The sequence below is a fragment of the Crinia signifera genome, chromosome 5, assembly GCF_055691185.1.
Source record: "Crinia signifera chromosome 5, ASM5569118v1, whole genome shotgun sequence".
Lineage (NCBI taxonomy): Eukaryota > Metazoa > Chordata > Amphibia > Anura > Myobatrachidae > Crinia > Crinia signifera.
In genome coordinates, this window is record NC_139221.1 from 49,019,831 (window position 1) to 49,041,867 (window position 22,037).

General features: G+C 44.3%; 1 protein-coding gene across 2 annotated transcripts in view; it reads left to right on the forward strand.

Moving 5' to 3' along the window:
- NKAIN3 (sodium/potassium transporting ATPase interacting 3) overlaps nucleotides 1-22,037 on the forward strand; it is a 434,621-nt gene that overhangs the window by 390,665 nt on the left and 21,919 nt on the right. For both annotated transcript variants that reach the window (XM_083187167.1, XM_083187166.1), the window contains exon 5: nucleotides 14,557-14,617. In XM_083187167.1, the coding sequence (XP_083043293.1) occupies nucleotides 14,557-14,617 (61 nt within the window). The remainder of the gene's footprint in view (nucleotides 1-14,556; nucleotides 14,618-22,037) is intronic.

Sequence of the window (22,037 nt, forward strand, 5' to 3'; positions counted from 1 at the left end):
TGTCAGTATATGCTGCGCCTGCTGTACACCAGACGATGCAACAGAAGAGGATTTAATGGATATGAGATATATTAAAATCATTGGGCTTATTTAATGTGTAAGTATAAGGGTATTATCTGAATATTAAATATTCATCTTACACAGACTGATGATCAGTAATAATAGTAGTAGTATACGGGTGTGGTATGTGTGACATGGAGATTTTAATCCTATCTGTGCTTATCACCTGTTATGTTCTCCCTCTATGGGGGTCGTGTACGATGCTAGATTGAAACGTAATGCCTTTGTTTTATGCGCCCCCCCCCCCCCACATAGACATACACACACCTTATTTACAATTAAGGAATCCTGGCTCCTATCCAGTAACTCTCCACACCACGCGTGTGTCATCAGGATTTGGAGAAAGGGATGGCGACAGGCAGTGCATGTCTCAGCCTCCAGCTGCCCCGCCCTAGCATTCTATACACAGCAGCCAATAGGCTCTGTGTATAGCTTTACCAATGGGAGCCAGCGGTAGCGTCATGTCATGATGACCATTGCCGCGGGCGCCAAGCATGTCATGCGATAAGGGCCATTTCAAGACAATTCAGCTCCCAGTGCGAACAGTGACCCAGTAGGCTGCACAGTTCACCCCCCAAACCCAAACAGTGACAGGCTACTTAAATCATTATACACTGTTTAACCATAATGCCTATTACACATTATGCCACACACCATAATGACCATTTCATATTATGCCACACCGTAATGCCCATTACAAATTAAACCACGCATTGTAATTACACATTATAACACAGTCAGTAATGCACATGAAACCATTTACACATTAATCCGTACTCCGTAATGCCCATTACACATTTTACCGCACACCGTAATGCCTATTACATATTATGCCCAACACCATGATGCCCATTACAATTATGCCACATACCATAGTGTTTATTACATATTATGCAATATAAGTGCCGCTTACCTACATGTTTGTTGCAAGGAGTTACATGCTCATCAGAGGTTTCTTGCTTGATGCCAGCGGTTACATGGCAAGGGGGAAAATGCTCATTGCCACATGGGGATTACATGCTTATTGCCACAGGGGATTACATGCTTTTTGCATGGTGGATTGCATGCTCGTTTGCTACAGTGGAATTACAAGCTCAAGTCCATTTCAGCCTATCCCAATGGAGCCCTTCTCCTGCCTGCATCATGTGCATAGTGGTGAATTCTCTGTGTCAGCACACACAATGACAGTTATAGCGTGGAGAGGGTACTGGGACACCATGCAGCTGCAGCCACCAGTCACCACTATCTATTCCCCAGGTGCTGTCATCTGTGAGCATGGGCCCCCAGGCTATTATGTGAGCAGCAGAGGATGGCTCGGCCAGTAGCAGTGGTCCCCTCACCCCTCCCTTCCTGCTTATCCTGGCACCTCTTTTTAAAAAAATGGAAGGCAGGGGGATTGTGCACCCCGTCGCGCCTATTGTCTTTCACTGGCTCTGCCCGCCAGGTCCGGTTTACACAGATATACTGCGGAACTGTTGTCCAGCTTAATCAGGGTCAGCGTCTCTGCTTCATACAGCAGTACAGACCGGGCGGGCAGCTGATGGATGACCAGAGGAGGAGGAGGACCAGTCTTCCGGTGGCAATATATCAACAGCGGGATGAACCATGCAGCGCCCGATGCAGTTGCAAGCTCACCCCCATGCAATGCCTGCCTCTCCCTGCTGCAGCAGTAGCAGCTCATCATCCTCTGCATTTTCAGTGTGCTCGATGCAGACCCCGCTGGCGCTGGCTCCCCCAAGCCACTGCAGGGTCTGCGGCACCATAGTTATGCCACTGACTATAGCATAAAGCATTTAGGGGTCTATGTACTAAGACTTTGAAAGTACCAACCTATTAGCTTATAACTGCCATATTACAGGCTGGGTTTGAAAAATGACAGCTAAGAGCAGTTTGGTTGGTACTTTGGTAGTTATTCAGGCCTAATCGCTGTTCTGATAAATTGCAGGGCCCTGTGATCAGTTATACGCCAGTGTGAAAAACCACTTCATGCAAGTCTGGGAATTGCTTAGCACGACTTATGAAAAGTACTGTAGCTGGATCAGGGATTCCCTGCAAATCCATTCTCATGCCACTCACCATCAAATGATTATTCCAGTGTGTGCAGTCTGTGCGTAGCCCAGGCTGCTATAGAATCATACTTACCTACCCTCCCTCCCGGAATGGCCGAGAGGGTCCCGTCCCTCTTCTGGTCAAATAGTCCTTCGGGAGGGGGCCGGATAAAATTATGCAAATTGCGTCATTTAGTACCACCCCCCACCCCGAAGAGCCATGAATCACGGCATTTACAGGGCTGGGGTGGGGCTTAATGGGGGCAGGGCTTAATGCCGACAAGCCCCACCCCGGAAAAGCTGGAGAGTGTCTCCTCTCCAGGAGAAGCCTCTAAAGGTAGGCAAGTATGTATAGAATCAGTCGGATTGGGGCATGCCTGTGTTTTCTCTGGCACTCACAAACGCTTAGTTTCTGTTAATCAACTTAAGTATGGGTAGCAATAAAAAAATGAGCAGGATTTTATCGCCTCTCACATGCGTCTTACTGTCGGATTTTTAAAATCTTTTTACATAGTTACATAGTAGGTAAGGCTGAAAAAAGACTTGCGTCCATCTAGTTCAACCTGGTATAGATATCCATTGCTGATTTGGTAGGTTCTGATATTTTACAGACAGATTATATTTCTTATTTGTACCCATGGATGTTTTTATCCAGTAAATGTTTGTCCAACTTTGCCTTGAACGCATTTAATGAGCCAGCCGTTACCACCTCTTTGGGAAGAGAGTTTGACTGTTCTGACCGTAAAGAAATTCTTTCTACTAGCTGAATGAAATCTTTTTTCTTTTAATCTATGCTCATGCCCTCGTGTCCTAGATTCCTTTCTAGTAGAAAAGAGGGTGTGTGACAGTTCCTTATATTGGCCCTTGATATACTTGTACATGTTGAGCATGTCCCCCCTTAAATGTCTCTTTTCCAATGTAAATAGTCCCAAATTGCTTAATCTCTCCCCGATACTTAAATTGTCCATTCCACTAATAAGCTTTGTTGCTCGCCTTTGGATTTTTTCTAATTCTATGATGTCCTTTTTATAGTGTGGGGCCCAGAACTGCACTCCGTACTCGAGGTGAGGTCTCACCAATGCTTTATACAGTGGCATAATTACCCTTGAGTCCCTAGTTTCCATTCCCCTCTTAATACATGCCAGAATTGTGTTGGCCTTTTTTGTAGCTACATTACAATGGGCACTACATCCCAGTTTGCTGTCTATTTGGACTCCTAGATCCTTTTCAAGTATGGAATTACCCAGTTCCTCTCCGCTAAGGTTGTAACTTGCACACTGGTTGTGTCTCCCAAGGTGCATAACCTTACATTTATCTACATTGAACCTCATCTTCCATTTTTTTGCCTACTCATCTAGAATTGCAAGATCATTTTGAAGCATGGTGATATCTTCTGATGATTTGATGACTTTGTTAAGTTTTGTATCGTCCGCAAAGATGGATACATTGCTGAGTAACCCTATCCCAATATCGTTAATAAAAATCTGTATCTGATACCGCACCATTCACAACCACTCTTTGTTCTCTATTACATAGCCAATTCCCTAACCATCTGCAGATATTTTCACCCAATCCTAGGTTTTCCATTTTATTAATCATTTTGAGAGGCATAAATGACCATTTCAATTATATTGAACCTACAAGCTTAAATTTAAACATCATACTCATAAGATAAAATCACAATTAATTTAGTAGATTTAATTATAATAATAAATGAGACTGTAGGATCTATAGTGAGATATTTATTGCCGCAGCAGCCACTGGCAAGTACATCTGAGATTGTGTAAATGTAACCTGATAACCTTATTAATATGCATACCGCTGACAGGTGTCATCTGAATATTTAATGAGCATGTACATGAGCTGCTGTATAATGAACTAAGTTATAATGCATTGAAGATACACAGTCACACTGTATCTGCAAACCAATATGGAAAATAGATTTTTTTTTCTTTATCTCATTAATAATATGTATGCCTTGGTGTACATGGAGTAATTCATAGTTAAAAGGATCATTATAATGCCTTCATAACATTAAGGAAAAAATTACCATTGGTTGAAAGTTATTTTAAAGGCAGAAAGTTTTGTTCACAAAAACATTCTTTATTGTTCTATAAAATGGCATTTTGGAAGAGGTTTTTTTAGTTCTTTATTTGTTTCTATCTGCTACTGTACAATACAGATGATTGAATTGTCTCTGATTTGCATACAGTGTATATTTGCCTAACCTCCTAGAATAGCCGGGAGGTTCCTGAAGATTAGGTTCCCCTAATCCCCTGTAAAGGAGGGCAAGTCCACCACAGTCCCCATCAACCCCCCTCGGCTGTCCAATTAGAAAGCAGATGGATAGTTCGAGGGACCAACCTTTAGGAGGCGGTACAAAGGGTGTGGCATTTTCACATTTTCACCCACTGTACAATGTCTGTAAAATCTGCATTGTGATGCAAGGGCGTGACTATGCTGACACATTCGCAAGTGCCCCCTGTACCGACTCCTAAAGTGAGCTGTGCCCCACCCCCTATACCATGTCACACCTGCCCTGCCCAGATAGGGTGGAGGCAGAAAGTCAGCAACCCTGATACAGTGTAAATGGCACTTGGATGGCAAGAGGGAGCGAAACACAGAATGGCACAAAACATAATATATATATATATATATATATGTATATATATATATATATATATATATATATATATATATAGTCCGTATATGGGATAATTAATCCACGAAAAGCACTCACCAGTAAAAGCATCAGATTTTTTATTTCGTACTTGTCATAACATAGAAATCTTAATTCAAGGATCCACAGATCCTGTAGGTCGACGTTTCGGCCACTAGAGGGCCTTTTTCAAGACAGCTCAAATACTCACAAATGCACAGTTCAGGGATTTCAAGTACTGTGCAGTTGTGAGTATTTGAGCTGTCTTGAAAAAGGCCCTCTAGTGGCCGAAACGTCGACCTACAGGATCTGTGGATCCTTGAAGTAAGATTTCTATGTTATGACAAGTACGAAATTAAAAATCTGATGCTTTTACTGGTGAGTGCTTTTCGTGGATTAATTATCCCATATACGGACTATTATTGGGACACATTGATTGTCACTTTAGTTAAGCACCCAAATTGCTGACTTGGGCTGGCTGTGAGTGCGGATTCTCCAAAAAAAAAAAATAAATATATATATATATACATACATATACATAATATATATATATATATATATATATATATATACATACATACAATCTCCACTATTTATTATCAGTTAATTTAGTGTGTGCAGAGCCCCTACAAAGTCTGTTTAAACAATGTGGTCACAAGCCACAGGGCACCCCAAAACTAGGAAAGGTGAGTGCCGATGTTTAGTGTATAATATATATATATATACATATATATATATATATATATATATATATATATATATATATATATATATATGGATTTATATACACTATTAAATTAGAAAATTTGTTTGTCTACATTGTATCTGCCACTAGTTATAGCAGGAATAATGCAGTAAAGAACTATTGGGGATAAAATCAGAATGGCTCCTAGTTATGGGTTAATTAGAACCCAAGTCCTGAGAAGGTTTGTAACATGGGTACACAAGCCATACTGTGCAGCTAGGCAATGTGTCTGAGCTCTCAGCCAATCAGCGGCCGCCCAGTCTTTTGAATGAGATTTTTTCAATTCTCCCACCGCTCGCTGCCTGTTGCTACCCCGAATCATGCTCTCCTGCCGCTACCCCGGACCCAACTCTCCGGTCCCCGCTACGCCGGACCCTGCTCCCCAGTCCCCGCCCACCGCACCAGGGCCCTGCTTCCTGGACCTCGCTCTCTCTGTCGCAATGATCGCTGCACATAAGTCTTATCTTATGTGTAGACCTTTTGAGAAACAGAAAAGAAAAGGATTGTCTTTGTGGCTGGCGCACTGAAGAGGATAAGTTATTAGTATTAAAATTTAACTTTTAATAATATCAATAAAAGAAAGCCATTAAAGGTGAAATAAGGATTACATACATAACTGACAAAAACATTGAACAATGATTAAAAGATGCACGTGCTGTGTGTGTGTCGATTTACTGATGTGTTATATAGTATGGTTACTTCTGTTGGTGAAGAGATTCCGCACAAAGTGGTACACTATGGTACACGATGTACTGAAGCCCACAACTATGGTACGCGATGTACTGAAGCCCACAATGTAAGTGAGTGGTAGGAGCTATCAACGACAGGAGTCGTATGGGTGACCAGGCATTAAATCGTGTCTGGTTCCTCTATTACTTTACGACTAAGTGTCTGTTGGTTGGATTGGTTGTTATAAATCCAATCTATGAGTATGGTACGCTTCGCTCCGTATCGGAGGCTACTGATCTCATGGGAGGTAGTATCAAATATGCCTCGCATAAACTGATACAATAAGGAATTGGATGTTAGCTGTATCCCCCATAAAAATGGGTTAGAAGTGTACAATAAAGTCTTTTTTTAAAAATGATTCGTAGTTTGTGTCTTATTATTTGCACACAGGTCGAGCTGTGTCCATTCAGCAGACAGATGAAATTCTGTATCCTGCGTGGATGGAGGTTTGGCAGGCTTTGCCTGCGCACCAGACTGACTAAGATTTATGAGAATTGCGTGGGCGATCCGGCAGTGTGTATACCGATGGATCCCTCTATTCAATTATAAGCACACTAGTGTGTGTTGTGTTCTACATAGATCAGGTTTTTCCATAAAACATGTAGTGTCAGTAGGTGCAGCAGACAGATGGAATTATATGTCCTGCACAAATATTACTTAGCGTATTATGCACATGGAAAATCATTCATTTATTGCTGTTTGCGAGGATGGGTTTTGAGAAAAAATTGCATGGGCGATCTGGCAATGTGTATGCTGTCCAGGTCCCTCTATAGTATTGCAATTAAGCCTTCACAGACAGACAGAGTGACTACGTCTGTATATTGTACACCTCTACCGGTGTTAGGTACACCTCTACCAGATTATGACGATTGGACACACACAATCATCCGGTGTGGCAGGCAGACCGCGTTACATATTACATAAATGAAAATGCTGTATCCTGCACCATGTTGATCGTGCAGATATAATGGACACGTGATTGGTGAGGATTAGAATTGGTCCATTCAACATTAAATTGTACCCTTCGTCATATCAGTAACAGAAATCTGATTATAAAGACCACAGTGTACTATACTCTTTTGGTCACCCAATCAGACAATTGCCAGATTGATTGACAACCAATATGCCAATGGACAAGCGTGAGAAAATAGAGTGATCAGACGGCATACATACTGTCAGACCACCCGTACAATCTCCGCCGCAATAAGGCAGTAAAGCCAGTTTGCCATATAGGATCACTTCTAATCCTCACCAATCACGTGTCCATTATATCTGCACGATCAACATGGTGCAGGATACAGCATTTTCATTTATGTAATATGTAACGCGGTCTGCCTGCCACACCGGATGATTGTGTGTGTCCAATCGTCATAATCTGGTAGAGGTGTACCTAACACCGGTAGAGGTGTACAATATACAGACGTAGTCACTCTGTCTGTCTGTGAAGGCTTAATTGCAATACTATAGAGGGACCTGGACAGCATAAACATTGCCAGATCGCCCATGCAATTTTTTCTCAAAACCCATCCTCGCAAACAGCAATAAATGAATGATTTTCCATGTGCATAATACGCTAAGTAATATTTGTGCAGGACATATAAATCCATCTGTCTGCTGCACCTACTGACACTACATGTTTTATGGAAAAACCTGATCTATGTAGAACACAACACACACTAGTGTGCTTATAATTGAATAGAGGGATCCATCGGTATACGCACTGCTGGATCGCCCACGCAATTCTCATAAATCTTAGTCAGTCTGGTGCGCAGGCAAAGCCTGCCAAACCTCCATCCACGCAGGATACAGAATTTCATCTGTCTGCTGAATGGACACAGCTCGACCTGTGTGCAAATAATAAGACACAAACTACGAATCATTTTAAAAAAAAGACTTTATTGTACACTTCTAACCCATTTTTATGGGGGATACAGCTAACATCCAATTCCTTATTGTATCAGTTTATGCGAGGCATATTTGATACTACCTCCCATGAGATCAGTAGCCTCCGATACGGAGCGAAGCGTACCATACTCATAGATTGGATTTATAACAACCAATCCAACCAACAGACACTTAGTCGTAAAGTAATAGAGGAACCAGACACGATTTAATGCCTGGTCACCCATACGACTCCTGTCGTTGATAGCTCCTACCACTCACTTACATTGTGGGCTTCAGTACATCGCGTACCATAGTTGTGGGCTTCAGTACATCGTGTACCATAGTGTACCACTTTGTGCGGAATCTCTTCACCAACAGAAGTAACCATACTATATTATAACACATCAGTAAATCGACACACACACAGCACGTGCATCTTTTAATCATTGTTCAATGTTTTTGTCAGTTATGTATGTAATCCTTATTTCACCTTTAATGGCTTTCTTTTATTGATATTATTAAAAGTTAAATTTTAATACTAATAACTTATCCTCCTCAGTGCGCCAGCCACAAAGACAATCCTTTTCTTTTCTGTTTCTTGTATGACCATTATTGTCTTTGGCAGCACCCCCAGTTATGTATTAATTGCAATAACAACACGGCAATTTAATATTGGGGATACCCCATCTACAATCACAAACAAATCTTGTGCAGAACTACATCCCCAACCCCCCTCCCCTTGCTTATGTGTAGACCGTTTGACCTCCAAGTCTGATCCGAACGCGCACGGGACCGTGCATCGGATCAGATCGGATGTCATACACTGTGCAATTTGGCCCTATTTTACCCAGTTTCTCGGCCAATCCTCTGGATTCGGGTGAAATCCGGTCCAAATTGCATAGTGTATGGAGGCCTTAAGAATAGAGATGAGAGGGAATGAGAGGGAATATGGAAATGCTTACAGATAGACTAGAAGGTGTGTCAGCATTGCCATGCAAACTGGAATAAACAGTATATAAAAACACTCATTTTAAATGCTGTTGGTATAAAACCATCATGTTATTGTAATGCACATCATGGTAAATGGGTATTTTACACCCACTTCCAACAGCTATACAGTATCATTATCATGGAACTGCCACGGTAACTATCTCAGTGAGCAGTTCTGTGCTTACGCTCTGAGCATAGAAAGGAAACTGAATGTATTGTTTTGCTAACCATTTACAGTAAATAGGTCATTTAGATGAAGAAAAGGTTTGCTTTAAACTAAACATCAGCATAGGCTAATTATTGGTAGAACTCAGCTATTCCATGTGTGGCGGACTGTAATAGACTGTGGATAAGGCAATGTATAGTGATGAAACAGTGGTGCCGGATGACAGCCCGACAGTCGGGATCGACAGTCAGTATACCGGCATCAGAATCCCTATGGCCGGTGCTCCGATGGGGGATCCCGACTGACAGGGGCTATTCTCCTCAATGGGGATCCATGACCTCCATAGAGGGAGAATAGAGCCTGCGGAGAGCGCAGCGAGCCACCAAGCCCACAGTGTGTGAACGCAGAGAACCCGCAAGGAGCTTCTTTGCCCCTGTCAAAACACCGGCAGTCATGATTCCGATGTTGGTATACTGACTGTCAGGATCCCGATTGTCGGCCAGTCATACCACACCCATGAAACAGAGCGAGTCACCAAAACAATTGTTACCTATATCACCTGTAGCTGTTATTTTAGGGGTGCTCAGTCCCAATACCAAAAATACAAGAGAAAAATAAAACTGCAGAGAGATAGGTATTTACTATTCACAATGTATTAATTAGTAAAACAATTATCTGTCCAGTAATATAAAATTCAAATACAACAAAAAAATAAAGTAAGACAGTCAAAATAAATTATACAGTATGAAGAACAGAATGACTGAATATGAGAGGAGAGGGTTAAACATCCGAGGTTGGGGATGGCTTTGTGGAGGATCATCCGAGGTTGGGGATGGCTTTGTGGAGGAGAAAGCTGGGTTATATGGTCTGGTTAGACGTGGAGTCAGCCTTTTGTTCCAGATCTCCCTGTTCTCCCTTTCCGTTTTTATTGGTGGTAGGGTAGTTCATTGCGTTAGCCGTTTGGCGAGAAAGAACAGCAGGTTAACTGGTTTTGAGTCATATATAGAGGTTTATTGATTATTCATGGTTGTTTTGGTGCGCTTACCTTTGTTGTATATAAGCGTCTGCTGTATCACCCGGTCGGGTACAGCGACATCACCCGGATGGGTGGGTCGTCAAGTTAGAAGGTTGAGTTTATACCGTTTGTTGTTAGATTGTTAGTTAAGTGGCATAGATGATATGGGTGAGGTTAGAAGATAGCCGTTATTTCTTTGCCTACATTATTTAATTCCTTTTTATTTAAGCATTTAATTTACAGTTGTTAAATAACTGTAGCTAACAATTTCTGCGAAAGCCAAGTCTCCGAGTCTTTATTTTAGGTTAAGTGTTAAGTATTATGCAAACACAAGGTCATGCATCAGTTGCTAGGATTTTTAAGAACATCACTTATCGCTATAATCATTACCGTGGTGCACAGTCAGTCTTAGCACTCGTTTCTGGTATACAGATTAGTGGGATTACATACCTCCCAACATTGTAATGTCGTGGGTCGGCTAAGGGGGTGTGGCCTCACTCTAAGGTGTATGGCTTCACAGGAATGCCAGGAGTGCAAGACACTTCCCCATTTTCATCACTATGGGGGCATGGCTAGCACTGTGTGAGCTGCTGACCATGCCCCCAGCGTCTGTTCCCTAAGCAGAGCGGCAGAAAGCAGGGAGGACTCCAAACTGCTCCCCACTGCGAGACACTGCTGTACCCCGGCGGTCGGTGGACATGGGATCATCCCAAAAAATGTGATGGTCCCGTGGAAATCGGGACAGTTGCGAGGTATGGGATTAATCCTATTAAAACACAACTTGTATTATTTCTTGTGGCTAGATTCAATACTAAGGGTTAGATGTATCAAGCTTCAAAAAGTAATACAATGAAGAGTGATAAACAGCCAGCCAATCAGCTCCTAACTGTCATGTCACAGGCTTGAGACCAGATGTACTAAGTTCCAAAAGTGATAAAAGGGAGAACCATAAACAACCAACCAATCAGCTCCTAACGGACTACTTTTTCAAGCGTAGTCTGTGACATGGCACGTAGGAGCTGATTGGCTGGCTGTATATCACTCTCCATTTTATCACTTTTGAAGCTTAGTGCATCTGGCCCATAGTTTGAAAAAAATGAAAGGTAGGTGCTGATTGGCTGGCTGTTTATCCCTATCCATTTTATCACTTGTTGAAGCTTGATACTACTGGCCCTAGTCTAATTAATAAATTCTGGATAGCAAATATCTCCCTGCACAGTGTTATTTTTCTCTGTCATCAACAGTAGAAACAGACAGAATCCATTGTACAGAGCAGCGATGAAAGGCTCAGGGGTAAAACACAGGCGTTCCAACTCACAGAACAGTTCTTTCCCAACATTCACAGAACTACATTAGGAGTCAGGACATCTTCAGGTTTCTCGAAGGAACCGCAAAACGCTGATTTTTCTTGTTCACGAGGTACAGCACTTGAACACCAACGCAGCCATGAAATGTGATGAAATGCTCCTTTATCATGTTCTGTGGTTCAGTAATATACAGTAGCAGCAGTGGAACTGCATACTGTAGGCTATAGAGATGGAGCGTAGATTGATTATGTCTGCTCCTCGTGTACTATAACAGAAACTTTGGTTTCTGTAAGACACCGACTAACAATGATAGAAATACTACATAATAATTCAATCAAAATTTAGGGCCTGATTCAAAGCCGATCTGTGTTGTGTGAATTCGCAATCCATTCCATTCATGCATGCACAAGGATTGCAAGCCAAATTAGCAACAGAAATTTGAAACTCTACCACTAGCCCTGGCTCTGCCTAATGGGAAGGAGGTAATTATGTGGCTCAGGGAAATTAGTTCCCCACCTTTCAAGTTCCAGTTTAAGCCCTGTACATACCTGCCTACTTTCCTGGAACTCAAAGGAAACTTCTGAATTTCTGGTAAGTGCCTCAGTCTCCCAGAAGAGTGGATGACCTGCCCACTTCCTAGTAAAGTGGACAGTGCTAATGCCGGGAATTGGGGTTGCATGAGCCAATATAACAGGATTCTATGATAATCACGTAATTTGGTCTCTGATCCCATATTCACTGATCGGCTACTGCCGTATTATGTTGTATCAGGGCGGAGCCTAATGACCTGAATAATCAGCTCCCAACTGCTTCTCCTTTTTGGGGAGGAGTCTGGAGAGGAGATGATGAGAGTAGGTATGTATGTGTAGGCAGCATTGATGAAGTAATACAACATGCCTTATTCTGAGTATTGCGCAAAAGTGCACACAGCAGTGTCTATTAGCGGTTGCCTGTCTGCAAATACATGCAAATGACATTCAGAATCCTTCCCTTGTCTACATCCTTGAGGCCAAATATGCAGGAACTGAGGCACACTTTTAGCACCACTGCATGCTGTAATGCCGATTGGCACCTGCTTTAACGCTTTCTATCACTCGCACCATTGGAAAGTTTGCACCAGCCCTATATCAGGTGCAGTTCCTCTGTCTGACAATGACTTCCTATGCTTGCAGATGCGCAACTCTCCAATAATACACTCGCTACCATATTTTTGCATTCGCTACTAGTCACTACCCAGTCACTGCTCAGGAACGCCCATCTGACACCGGTTGTGTCACAATAATAACATCACCTTTGTGCATGCACTGTGTAACGCATGGGTAATGAGCATGAGACTCATAATCAGGCACAAATGCAAAATTCTGGTAACACGGCACACATTTGCTCACCATGAGCTGATACAGATGTGGTTGGAGCAACCATCAGAAGCAACAGTAATAAGCCAGATGCTGCAGATCTAAAGAAGAAGGCCAGAAAATTGCTGTCATCCTAACCAGAGGCCATCCCATCGCTGCCCACAAATGGTAGCAGACTGTCAGTCACTAACAGTCTGCTGCTGTTCTGCATCCAACGCGAACATCAGTACTTTTCTGCATGCGTCATATATCAATCAGCACCTGAATCAGGCCCCCTCTTTTGTCTCTATCATTAATTACTTATCTCTTTATTCATACCATAATTAAGAAAACTGTAATACATTTCTGCTTTATGCACTGTTTAGTGAACAAGCGCTAATGGTAGTTTTCTTCCATTCTGACACATACTGTATTAGACTTGGCAAGATGAATAACGAAATGACTGCCATAGGCATGTATTGGGTTAAACATCCAAGGCTGGGTGCACCTAGGGAAGCATGTGACTCAGATTCAATAAGGATGCAGGGGATGGCAGAGATAGCTGGGATATTAGGGACAGGAAAGGGAGGAGTCTTCCTCTTTTGCCTGAAAGTTTCACTGCCCTCCCTCCCCTATTGACTTACTGGTGGGTGGGTGTTAATTGCCTTGGCTGATTGGCTGGAAAGAACAGCAGGTTAATTGATTTAGGTCTTCATTAATTGATGATTCAGTGTATATAGTTGTTTTTTTCGGTGCGCTCGCCTTCATTGACTATAGGCCTTCGCTGGGTCACCCGCTCGGGGACAGCGACCCCACCCAGAAGGATGGGCAGTCAATGTAGTAGGTGGAGCGGATACCGTTTGTTGTAAGGGAATGTTTGTTTACATATGTCAGCTGTGGGGTGGAGCTTAGATGATGAGCCCTTCTTTCTTGGCCACCATTAATTAATTATCTATAATCAAATTAATTAGCTTGACAGTGCTTTAAATAAATTCACTTTCTGCCAAACCTAAGTCTCCGAGTCTTTACTTCAGGTTTAGATAAGTAAGTTTATTGAATGCTAAAACTGTACACCTGCCAAAGGTCACACATCAGATGCTTGGATGTTTAGTATCTTAGCAGTGCAGTGTGGGGTAGTGTGCTACTAACTAGGGTTTGTAACATCTCTGTCTGGAGCATTTGCAGTATCAGTCTTCGATGCAGTTTCTGACGCTCTTGAAGACTGTTGTGTTAAGTGTTCTCAGAAGCTCATTCAATGTAGAGGCCAACAAGTGTTATATCCTTAACGAGCTTCGGGTGAGGATACTTAATGATGTAATTTGAGAGCATTATTGTGCCATTTTCAACAGCCAATTTCTCTATTTCCTGCTATTTGCAGTGTTCATTGTTCTATTGCGCTGATATTAAGACCAGGTAAGCTCTTCCGCTAAAGCTGCTTTCACAGATAATCAGAGAGGTTTATTACAGACTATCACTTGTGGTTCACTTTCATAAGACTTCATAATGGGCTAATAATACTGTGCTGTGATTTAAATTAACAATGCCAACACTTTCCACTTTATAAATTTCATTTCATAATTGACCTATTAACTGCGATTCCTTTTTCTCACTTTCTGCAGCTCATCGGATTTGTGTACGCTTGTTATGTGATCAGTGTTTTCACAGACGAAGAGGACAGCTGTAAGTACTACCAACGTATCCATGTATGACCTTTGTATTAGATATAAATAGGGCTTAGATCATAATTAAGATAAAAATAAATGATGTTCTGTTGGGTGCATTAATGACACATTGCATGAAAAAGTTACATAAAAGGCCACTAAATTACTAAATCTAATTTCAGATATGAACCATGAAGTGAAATGATATTGTTCAGTGCTAAGCTGACATTGCATTTCTGTTACAAAGTAGTTTAGTGATATCTTCCGGAACCATTACATTCAGCTTTAACTTGTTGTCCTTTGGCTGAGGTGATGTGACATCACTGGCCACGCCTCTCGGCTTACTGTGCCATGACATCACTCATCCTGCCCCTTTCCTGGTGTACTATAACATCACTGGCCATTCCACTTGGTTGATTGTGCTATGACATCACTCATCCTGCTCCTTGCCTTGGGTACTATGACTATCACTCCCCTTGGGCTGATGTGCCGTGACATTACTCACCCTGCGTCTTGGCCAGGGCCGTATTAAGGTCTGTGGGGGCTCTGGACAACAAATTTGTGGGGGCCCCCCACAGATCATGCTGACTATGCCCCCCCCCCCCCCAGTAAAGTTAGCTACCCAGTCAGCCCATGCCTCCGTCGGGCTGCCTTACCCCTCCACTCAGCAGGGACCTGCAGATCTTCCCTGTGCGGTCCCGGCTTCCCTCCTGCTTCTGCTTCTGCTATGTAAATGGTCCATCACAAAATGTCCGCCCCATACAGCAGACAGTTTCACAGAACTGTCTGCTGTATGGGGTGGACATTTTATGATAGTCCATTTACAAAGCAGCTGTAGGCAATGGGGGAGCCTGGACCACACTGCTAAGCAGAGGGGTAAGGCGTCCGCGGCACGAAGGGGGCATGGGCCAATGGGGGGGGGCGCTGCCGACGCGGGTCCCGTCTGATCGACAGCGTTACTATAGCCCTGCAGACCCCCGGAGCCCGCACTTACACAGCGCCTCCCCACGACTGCGGGGTCTGCGGGGCTATTGTTACTCCACTGGCTGCCCGGCATCATTTGGAAGCGGCGCCATGACTGTGGGGGGCCCTGATGTGTGGAGGCCCCGGGGCGACCGCCCCTATCGCCCCTGCTTTAATCCGCCACTGGTCTTGGCTAAGGTGCTGTGACATCACTTGCCTTGTGTCTTGGCTGAGTTGCAGAGATATTACTGACTATGCCCCTTGGCTCAAGTTCTATGACATTACTCAGCATGCTTTTGGGTTGAGGTGCTATGACATCACATGGGTGAGGTGCTATGACTTTACTCCCACAGCCCTTAGGCTGAGGTGCTGTGACGATACTGACTCAGCCCATAAACCAAGGTACTGTGGCACTACTGGCCATGCCCCAATTGATCCCTCTCAGAGCACAATGCAGAAAGAAGCCCATAGGTTTTTAGAGGATAACACCAGCAAAAGCTGATGCTACCCTTTGCACCAAGGCCTGGGTTATTACATATGGGCGGACAAAGCCCCCAATACAGGCTTTTGCCATATATTCTCTTCAGTACATCCTGCCCATAACCCACTGGCATATCTATTATGACTGCAATGTGTGCCATGCACATGGGTCCCTGGGTCCAGGTGGGCCACACACCACACATCCTGTACCCATGTAAGTATGCTCACCTCCCTATTGCGCCGCAGCGCAGTGGCAAAAATCATTTGGAAAATGTCAGCCACGCAATACAGGTATCCTCTGGAACATGATGCAGGCACCATGTTTCCGGAGACCTGCGCATGTGCAGTAGACTCTGGCACAAATTACCACCAAATATAATAAAAAGAAAAAAGTCTGCGCTTCCACTTGGATGCTGCTGGGCACCTGGTAGTACCACCAACTACAAAGTATATGTCAAATAAAGAAGATAGGAACCCTGCACTTCCTATTGGGGTGAATGAATAATTGAACGGTGATGGTCTCTTTCTGTGATGGGTGGTTCTTGTTCCTCGGGTTTGGACCTCCGGATTTTATACCTCAAAAATAAGATGGAGATAATCTCATGGTGCAGATTTCCCTCAGATATTTAAAACACACACATCACAAGGCAGAAAATATGTGGGTACTCGTACCGTATCTGGGCCTCTCCTTTAGGCCAAGAATTTAGGCGTAGTTCGGGGGTCACTTAATAAACTCAGGGATTTTTTCCACGTTCTTCGGTATCTGGCCTTTCACCAAAGGCCGGTTATGGAGCATATGGGGGGGTCAGATGTAACAACCCGGGTGGACCCCTGCATAGATTCTCCAGAAGCAGATCCAAGTGTTAGGTTTCCAGATAAGGTTCCCAGGTGTTTTTGAGGAACAAGAACTACCCATCACCGAAAGAGACCATCACCGTTCAATTATTAATTCACCCCAAAAGGAAGCGCAGGGTTCCTATCTTCTTTCTTTGACAAATTACCACCAGTCTACTGCACCATCAGAGAGCGGGGGGGGGGGGGGAGGCAATCGAAGCGTGTGCACGGGTCCCCTCCCGCTTTTTCCCAAGTCAGAATTATCCTTATAGTCTCCAATTTCCTCTTATCAAATAAGACCCTCACCTTACTTCCCATTACCACATATCATATGTGACAATGATAGGAAGTGCTTGAGTCACACATGACAGTGGGAGAATTTTCAAGAACATATGTGAGAATTAAAGGGGCAAATGTCACTTATTCCCTACCCTTTACCCCTGATTACATATTCTCTGTAGCAGTTCTTCCCTTGCAATGGGCATTGATCTTCACAGCATCTCCCACCACTATAATGCCACATAGAACCCACAGCCCCACATCACAGAGCAGCACGAGCACCTCTGATAATTACAGTACATGTGGTTGCATGTTGCCAGTAGAGCACCATAAAATTGGACATACTATGTACACACTACTGTACTGTCCTCAGGAAGAAGGGAAATTTCCCAGAAATCAAGAATCTCCCACCAGAATAGGCTCAGTTGGCGGACTGTGCTGAATCAGCACTGCTGATGTATCCAAACAGTGAGTTTAGTTACTAAGATGATAGTTCTATTTCAGATGGGATCAGATCAGGTACAGGGGTACATTCTCTAAACTAAAAATGCTGTAAAAACCCCGTTATCGGGGATTTTACTGAATTTTTGGATGCTCTAAGCATCCCCCCCACGTTACCACGGCGGGGGGCATCGCCAGAAAAATCTGGCGCCCGCACCAACCGCCCCGCAACGACCCCCCTCACCTGTGTCCGGGCAGCACAGAGCTGTGCTGCCCGGACCTGTGACCTCCTCCTCCCTGCACTATGACCCTCTTCCGGGTGCTGGGAGGAGGAGAGCCCGGCGCAGCAGCGCCGGGTAAGGGAGGGAGGGGGAGCTGCCGGGACCCACTGGGACCCAGTGACTCTCACCGAAAAGGACAGCTCTTAACGCAATAGCTGTCCTTTGCCATAATTATCGCATATGTTAGAACATATGCGATAATTATGTATGCGAAGGGGGGCGGAGCTGGGCCGCGATTGTTAGAGAATCTCTCCCACAATCTATTATCTTCTAGAAGGTGCTACATAAATAAGAAGTAGATTCTGATTGGTTGCCTAGAGCAACATCACATCTGAAATAGGTGTTAGTAAATAAACCCCATTATCGTTGTTCTATATTTGTTGAAAATATTATACGATTATTTAATGTATTCCTTATACTGTACCTTAAAATAAAAATGAAAGCCCTCCTTCCAGTGTCCATAGACACTAAGGGGGAGAGGGGTTCTAGCTGCCTGTTACCTTTTAGCCGCCAACCAGCAGGCCAGATCATGACCAGAATAGCAGATGTACAGTATATAATGAGTTTACCAGCTGCGACCACGATATGTAGAACAAGGGACGGATCTGACCTGCTGTGCATGCTGGGGCAGCAACTTATCCTGCTGTGTGTCGATCTGAGTGCTCCATCAGTGCACAGAGAGCAATGTCTTCTTATGCAACAAACAGAAAGATTTGCATGTTATAGTATTTATCATTTTATGGAAATTCACCCAGAAGTCTATAAACTAATCATGGACGGTTCTGTGACTCTGTACAGTAGTTAGCACCAGAAGGTAGTTTCTGCATAGGGTTAGCAGTGAAATGTAGTTACAGTCAGGGCCGGCTCTACCACTAGGCAGCTTTAGGCAGCTGCCTAGGGCGCCGGGATCTAGGGGGGCGCCACCAAGTCTGCCTATCAAAAAATCAAGGATGTCTGTGAGGATCCTTGTTATACTTAATGCAGGTGGTTGATGTGGATCCTCTACGACTTCACCTCCATACTTTCTTTTGAGGCATACTTCCCTATTTTGCTGCCCTTTATTCCTGTACTCTGTTGTGGGTGGCAAAGAGGAGGGTTCTGGGGGCAGAAATGTGACAATGTCAGGTGCTAGACCCTGAAGGGGTTATCCAGAAGCCAGACATAAGCTCCATACACACTAGGCAAAGGACTCTACTGCCGATATCATTAACAATATCGGCGGTAAACCTGGCTGACTGATATTGTATGTACACACTAAACAATATCGGTAACCAATATCATCAGTGAAGTCACATGGCCCCCGCTGACAGCATGCCTTGTTGATGATGTAGTTGGGGAAAGAAGACCGTTTTTTTCGGGATGCAGTTTAAATCCCGGCGGTCGGGACCCCGGCGTTCAGAATCCCGACGCTGGAATCCCGACTGCCGAAATCCCGACACTTTCTCCCTCCGTGGGTGTCCACAACAACCCTGGAGTGATAATAAATTAGCGTGCCGAGCGTAGCGAGGCACTGGGCCCGCTGCGTGGTGAGTGCAGCGATCCACGTCCCCCCCTTGTCGGGATTTCGGCGGTCGGGATTCCGGCGTCGGGATTTTGAACGCCGGGATCCCGACCGCCGGGATTTCATACTGAATCCTTTTTTTCTGGGGCACAACTTGTGTATACATGTATTAAAAAATAACTTTTAATAAAGTTGATTAAAAATTGTATATGTCTCCATTGTATGGCAATCACGCAGACACCAGTTTTGGATTAAAAAAAGGTACTTGTTTCCTAGCACGGCGCCTGTCGGGTCCCATCGCATACCATTACTTAAGGTATGCAATGGGACCCGATCTGGACCGATATAAGGGTTTTTACAGTTCATATACAATTTTAAAATCGCATTGCATCGCATGCCATTACAATGGCATGCGATGCAATGCAACGCAATTTACCATTGATTCCTATGGTAAATGCACCCCCAGACCCGATCTTTAATTGTACACCCATCCTGATGGGTAATTACTATGTGAAATGCCCCCCCATAGTTAACTCCACCCCAGTATCAACGACTATCCACGTCGGCGTGGAGTTGATTTTATATAGTGTGGCGAGCGCAGTGAGCCACCGAGCCTGAAGCGTGGCTAGCGCAGCGTGCCCCGCGAGGGGCCGTGGAATACATGTGAAGTAAGCCACGTCCGCTCGCCAAGCTTGTGGCTCGCTGCGCTCGCCACACTATGTAAAATCAACTCCACGCCGTCGTGGATAGTGGGGGTATGAAAAGGTCGGAGGACGCGTACCTCCGCCCCTCGTGGGCTCGCTGCGCTCGCCACTCTTCGGGTTGGCGTTGATAGTGGCGTGGCGTTAACAATGGGGGGCTTTTTACATACTAATTACCCATCAAGGTGGGTGTACAATTAAAAATCGGTTCTTGGGGGGGGGGGGGGGGCATTTAACATAGGAATCAGCCATCAGGGTGGCTGTACAATAAAAAATCGGGTCTAATCGCATCGCATGCGATCTGGTCGCACGCAATGCGATGCGACCCGGTCTGATAGACCCGATGCCATACAATTGAAATCCGTGGCGCCGTGGTAGGAAACAAGTACCTAAAAAAAGACAGTAGTGTGATACACTTAGGGGGAAATTTACTAAGATGGGAGTTTTATTTCACATGGGATATTGCTATGGGCAACAGCAAAGACCGCTGCAGTGGCCAATGCATCAAAACTGAAAGTACCCAGGCTGGCTCGACTTGGGGGCTTCCTCTGCTGGGACACAGGAGCATAGAGGGGGAAGTGCCCCCTTTAGTTCTGCTAAAAAAAATTGGTAGCATCGATGGTGGAAAAACATCTGGTTCTTCTCCATTTATAGTAAAAGTAGTTACCATTGGTCAAGGGCATCAATGATTCCAAAACATCAATGACCAAAGGTCATCCATATATCAGAATAAAATCCACTTCTTGAAGGTAGCCGCATACAGCACAATTCATATTACCAGAGATTCATTAATATTTTTTATTCATTCTAACATAAGCAAATAGAGAATGACAAGTACAATTATTATTGTCTGTGTGAAAGTCTTGGTGATAAACTGAAATCTAGGGTGACATTCTAAGGGATGAGATAATCTGACTTTGGTGAATTTTATCGCAAAAACGTCCGTTTTCGCACTTTTTCCCTAATTCGCATATTTAATGAGATGTGAAAATCGGCAAAAAGTGCGGTTTTGCCGCGAAATCGCACTTTTTAGAAGTGCGATTTTTAATTTTCGCCAGAACTCGCATCCAGATGTTTTTTGACATTGAAAAGTATACAATTCGCATATTTAATGCGAATTTGAAAAATGTGTCTAAAAATCTCAAAAAAATCAGACCAGGTTCTGATATGCGAATTGGCCAGAACCCTGCACAGATCATAGAGATCTGTGCATGGCCCTGTGTTAAAAAATTTGGAAAAGTGTTTTTTGACAAAAAAAATTGCGTGGGGTCCCCCCTCCTGAGCATAACCAGCCCCGGGCTCATTGAGCTGGGGCTGGTTCCAAAAATACGGGGGACAAAAAGCATAGGGGTCCCCCGTATTTCTGAAACCAGCCCCGGACTCTTGGACCGGTCCTGGTTCCAAAAATACGGGGGACAAAAAATCTGGGGGTCCCCCGTATTTTGAAACCAGCACCGGGCTCCAACAGCCCTCGGTGTCATGCCACAGCCGGGGGACACTTTTTATATAAGGTCCCCCGGCCGAAACATGAGCACCGTGGCTGGTCAGCCTTGGACGGGGTACCTGGAGGAGTGGGGACCCCCCATAAAGGGGTCCCCCCCCAGGCTTCACACGTCCAGGGCTGAAGCCCGGGGCTGTCACCGGCGTCCCTGGCCAGTGGACGCCGGCCTGATAGTGTTAAATCTTCCATACATAACATTGCTTGATACAGAAGAACTACAAGTGCCAGCAGACCTGCCCCGCATGCTGGGACTTGGAGAACCACAAGTCCCAGCATGCGGGGCATTAATGGGCCCGCTGGGACTTGTAGTCCACCTGTAAAAAGAATGTAAAAAAAACCACACACACAGAGAAGTAAAACTTTATTACACACACACACACACACACCTCACTTTTACACCCACATACTCACCGATCCAGGATCCAGCGCTGGTCTCCCTTCTGCTGCAGAGCCGGCTA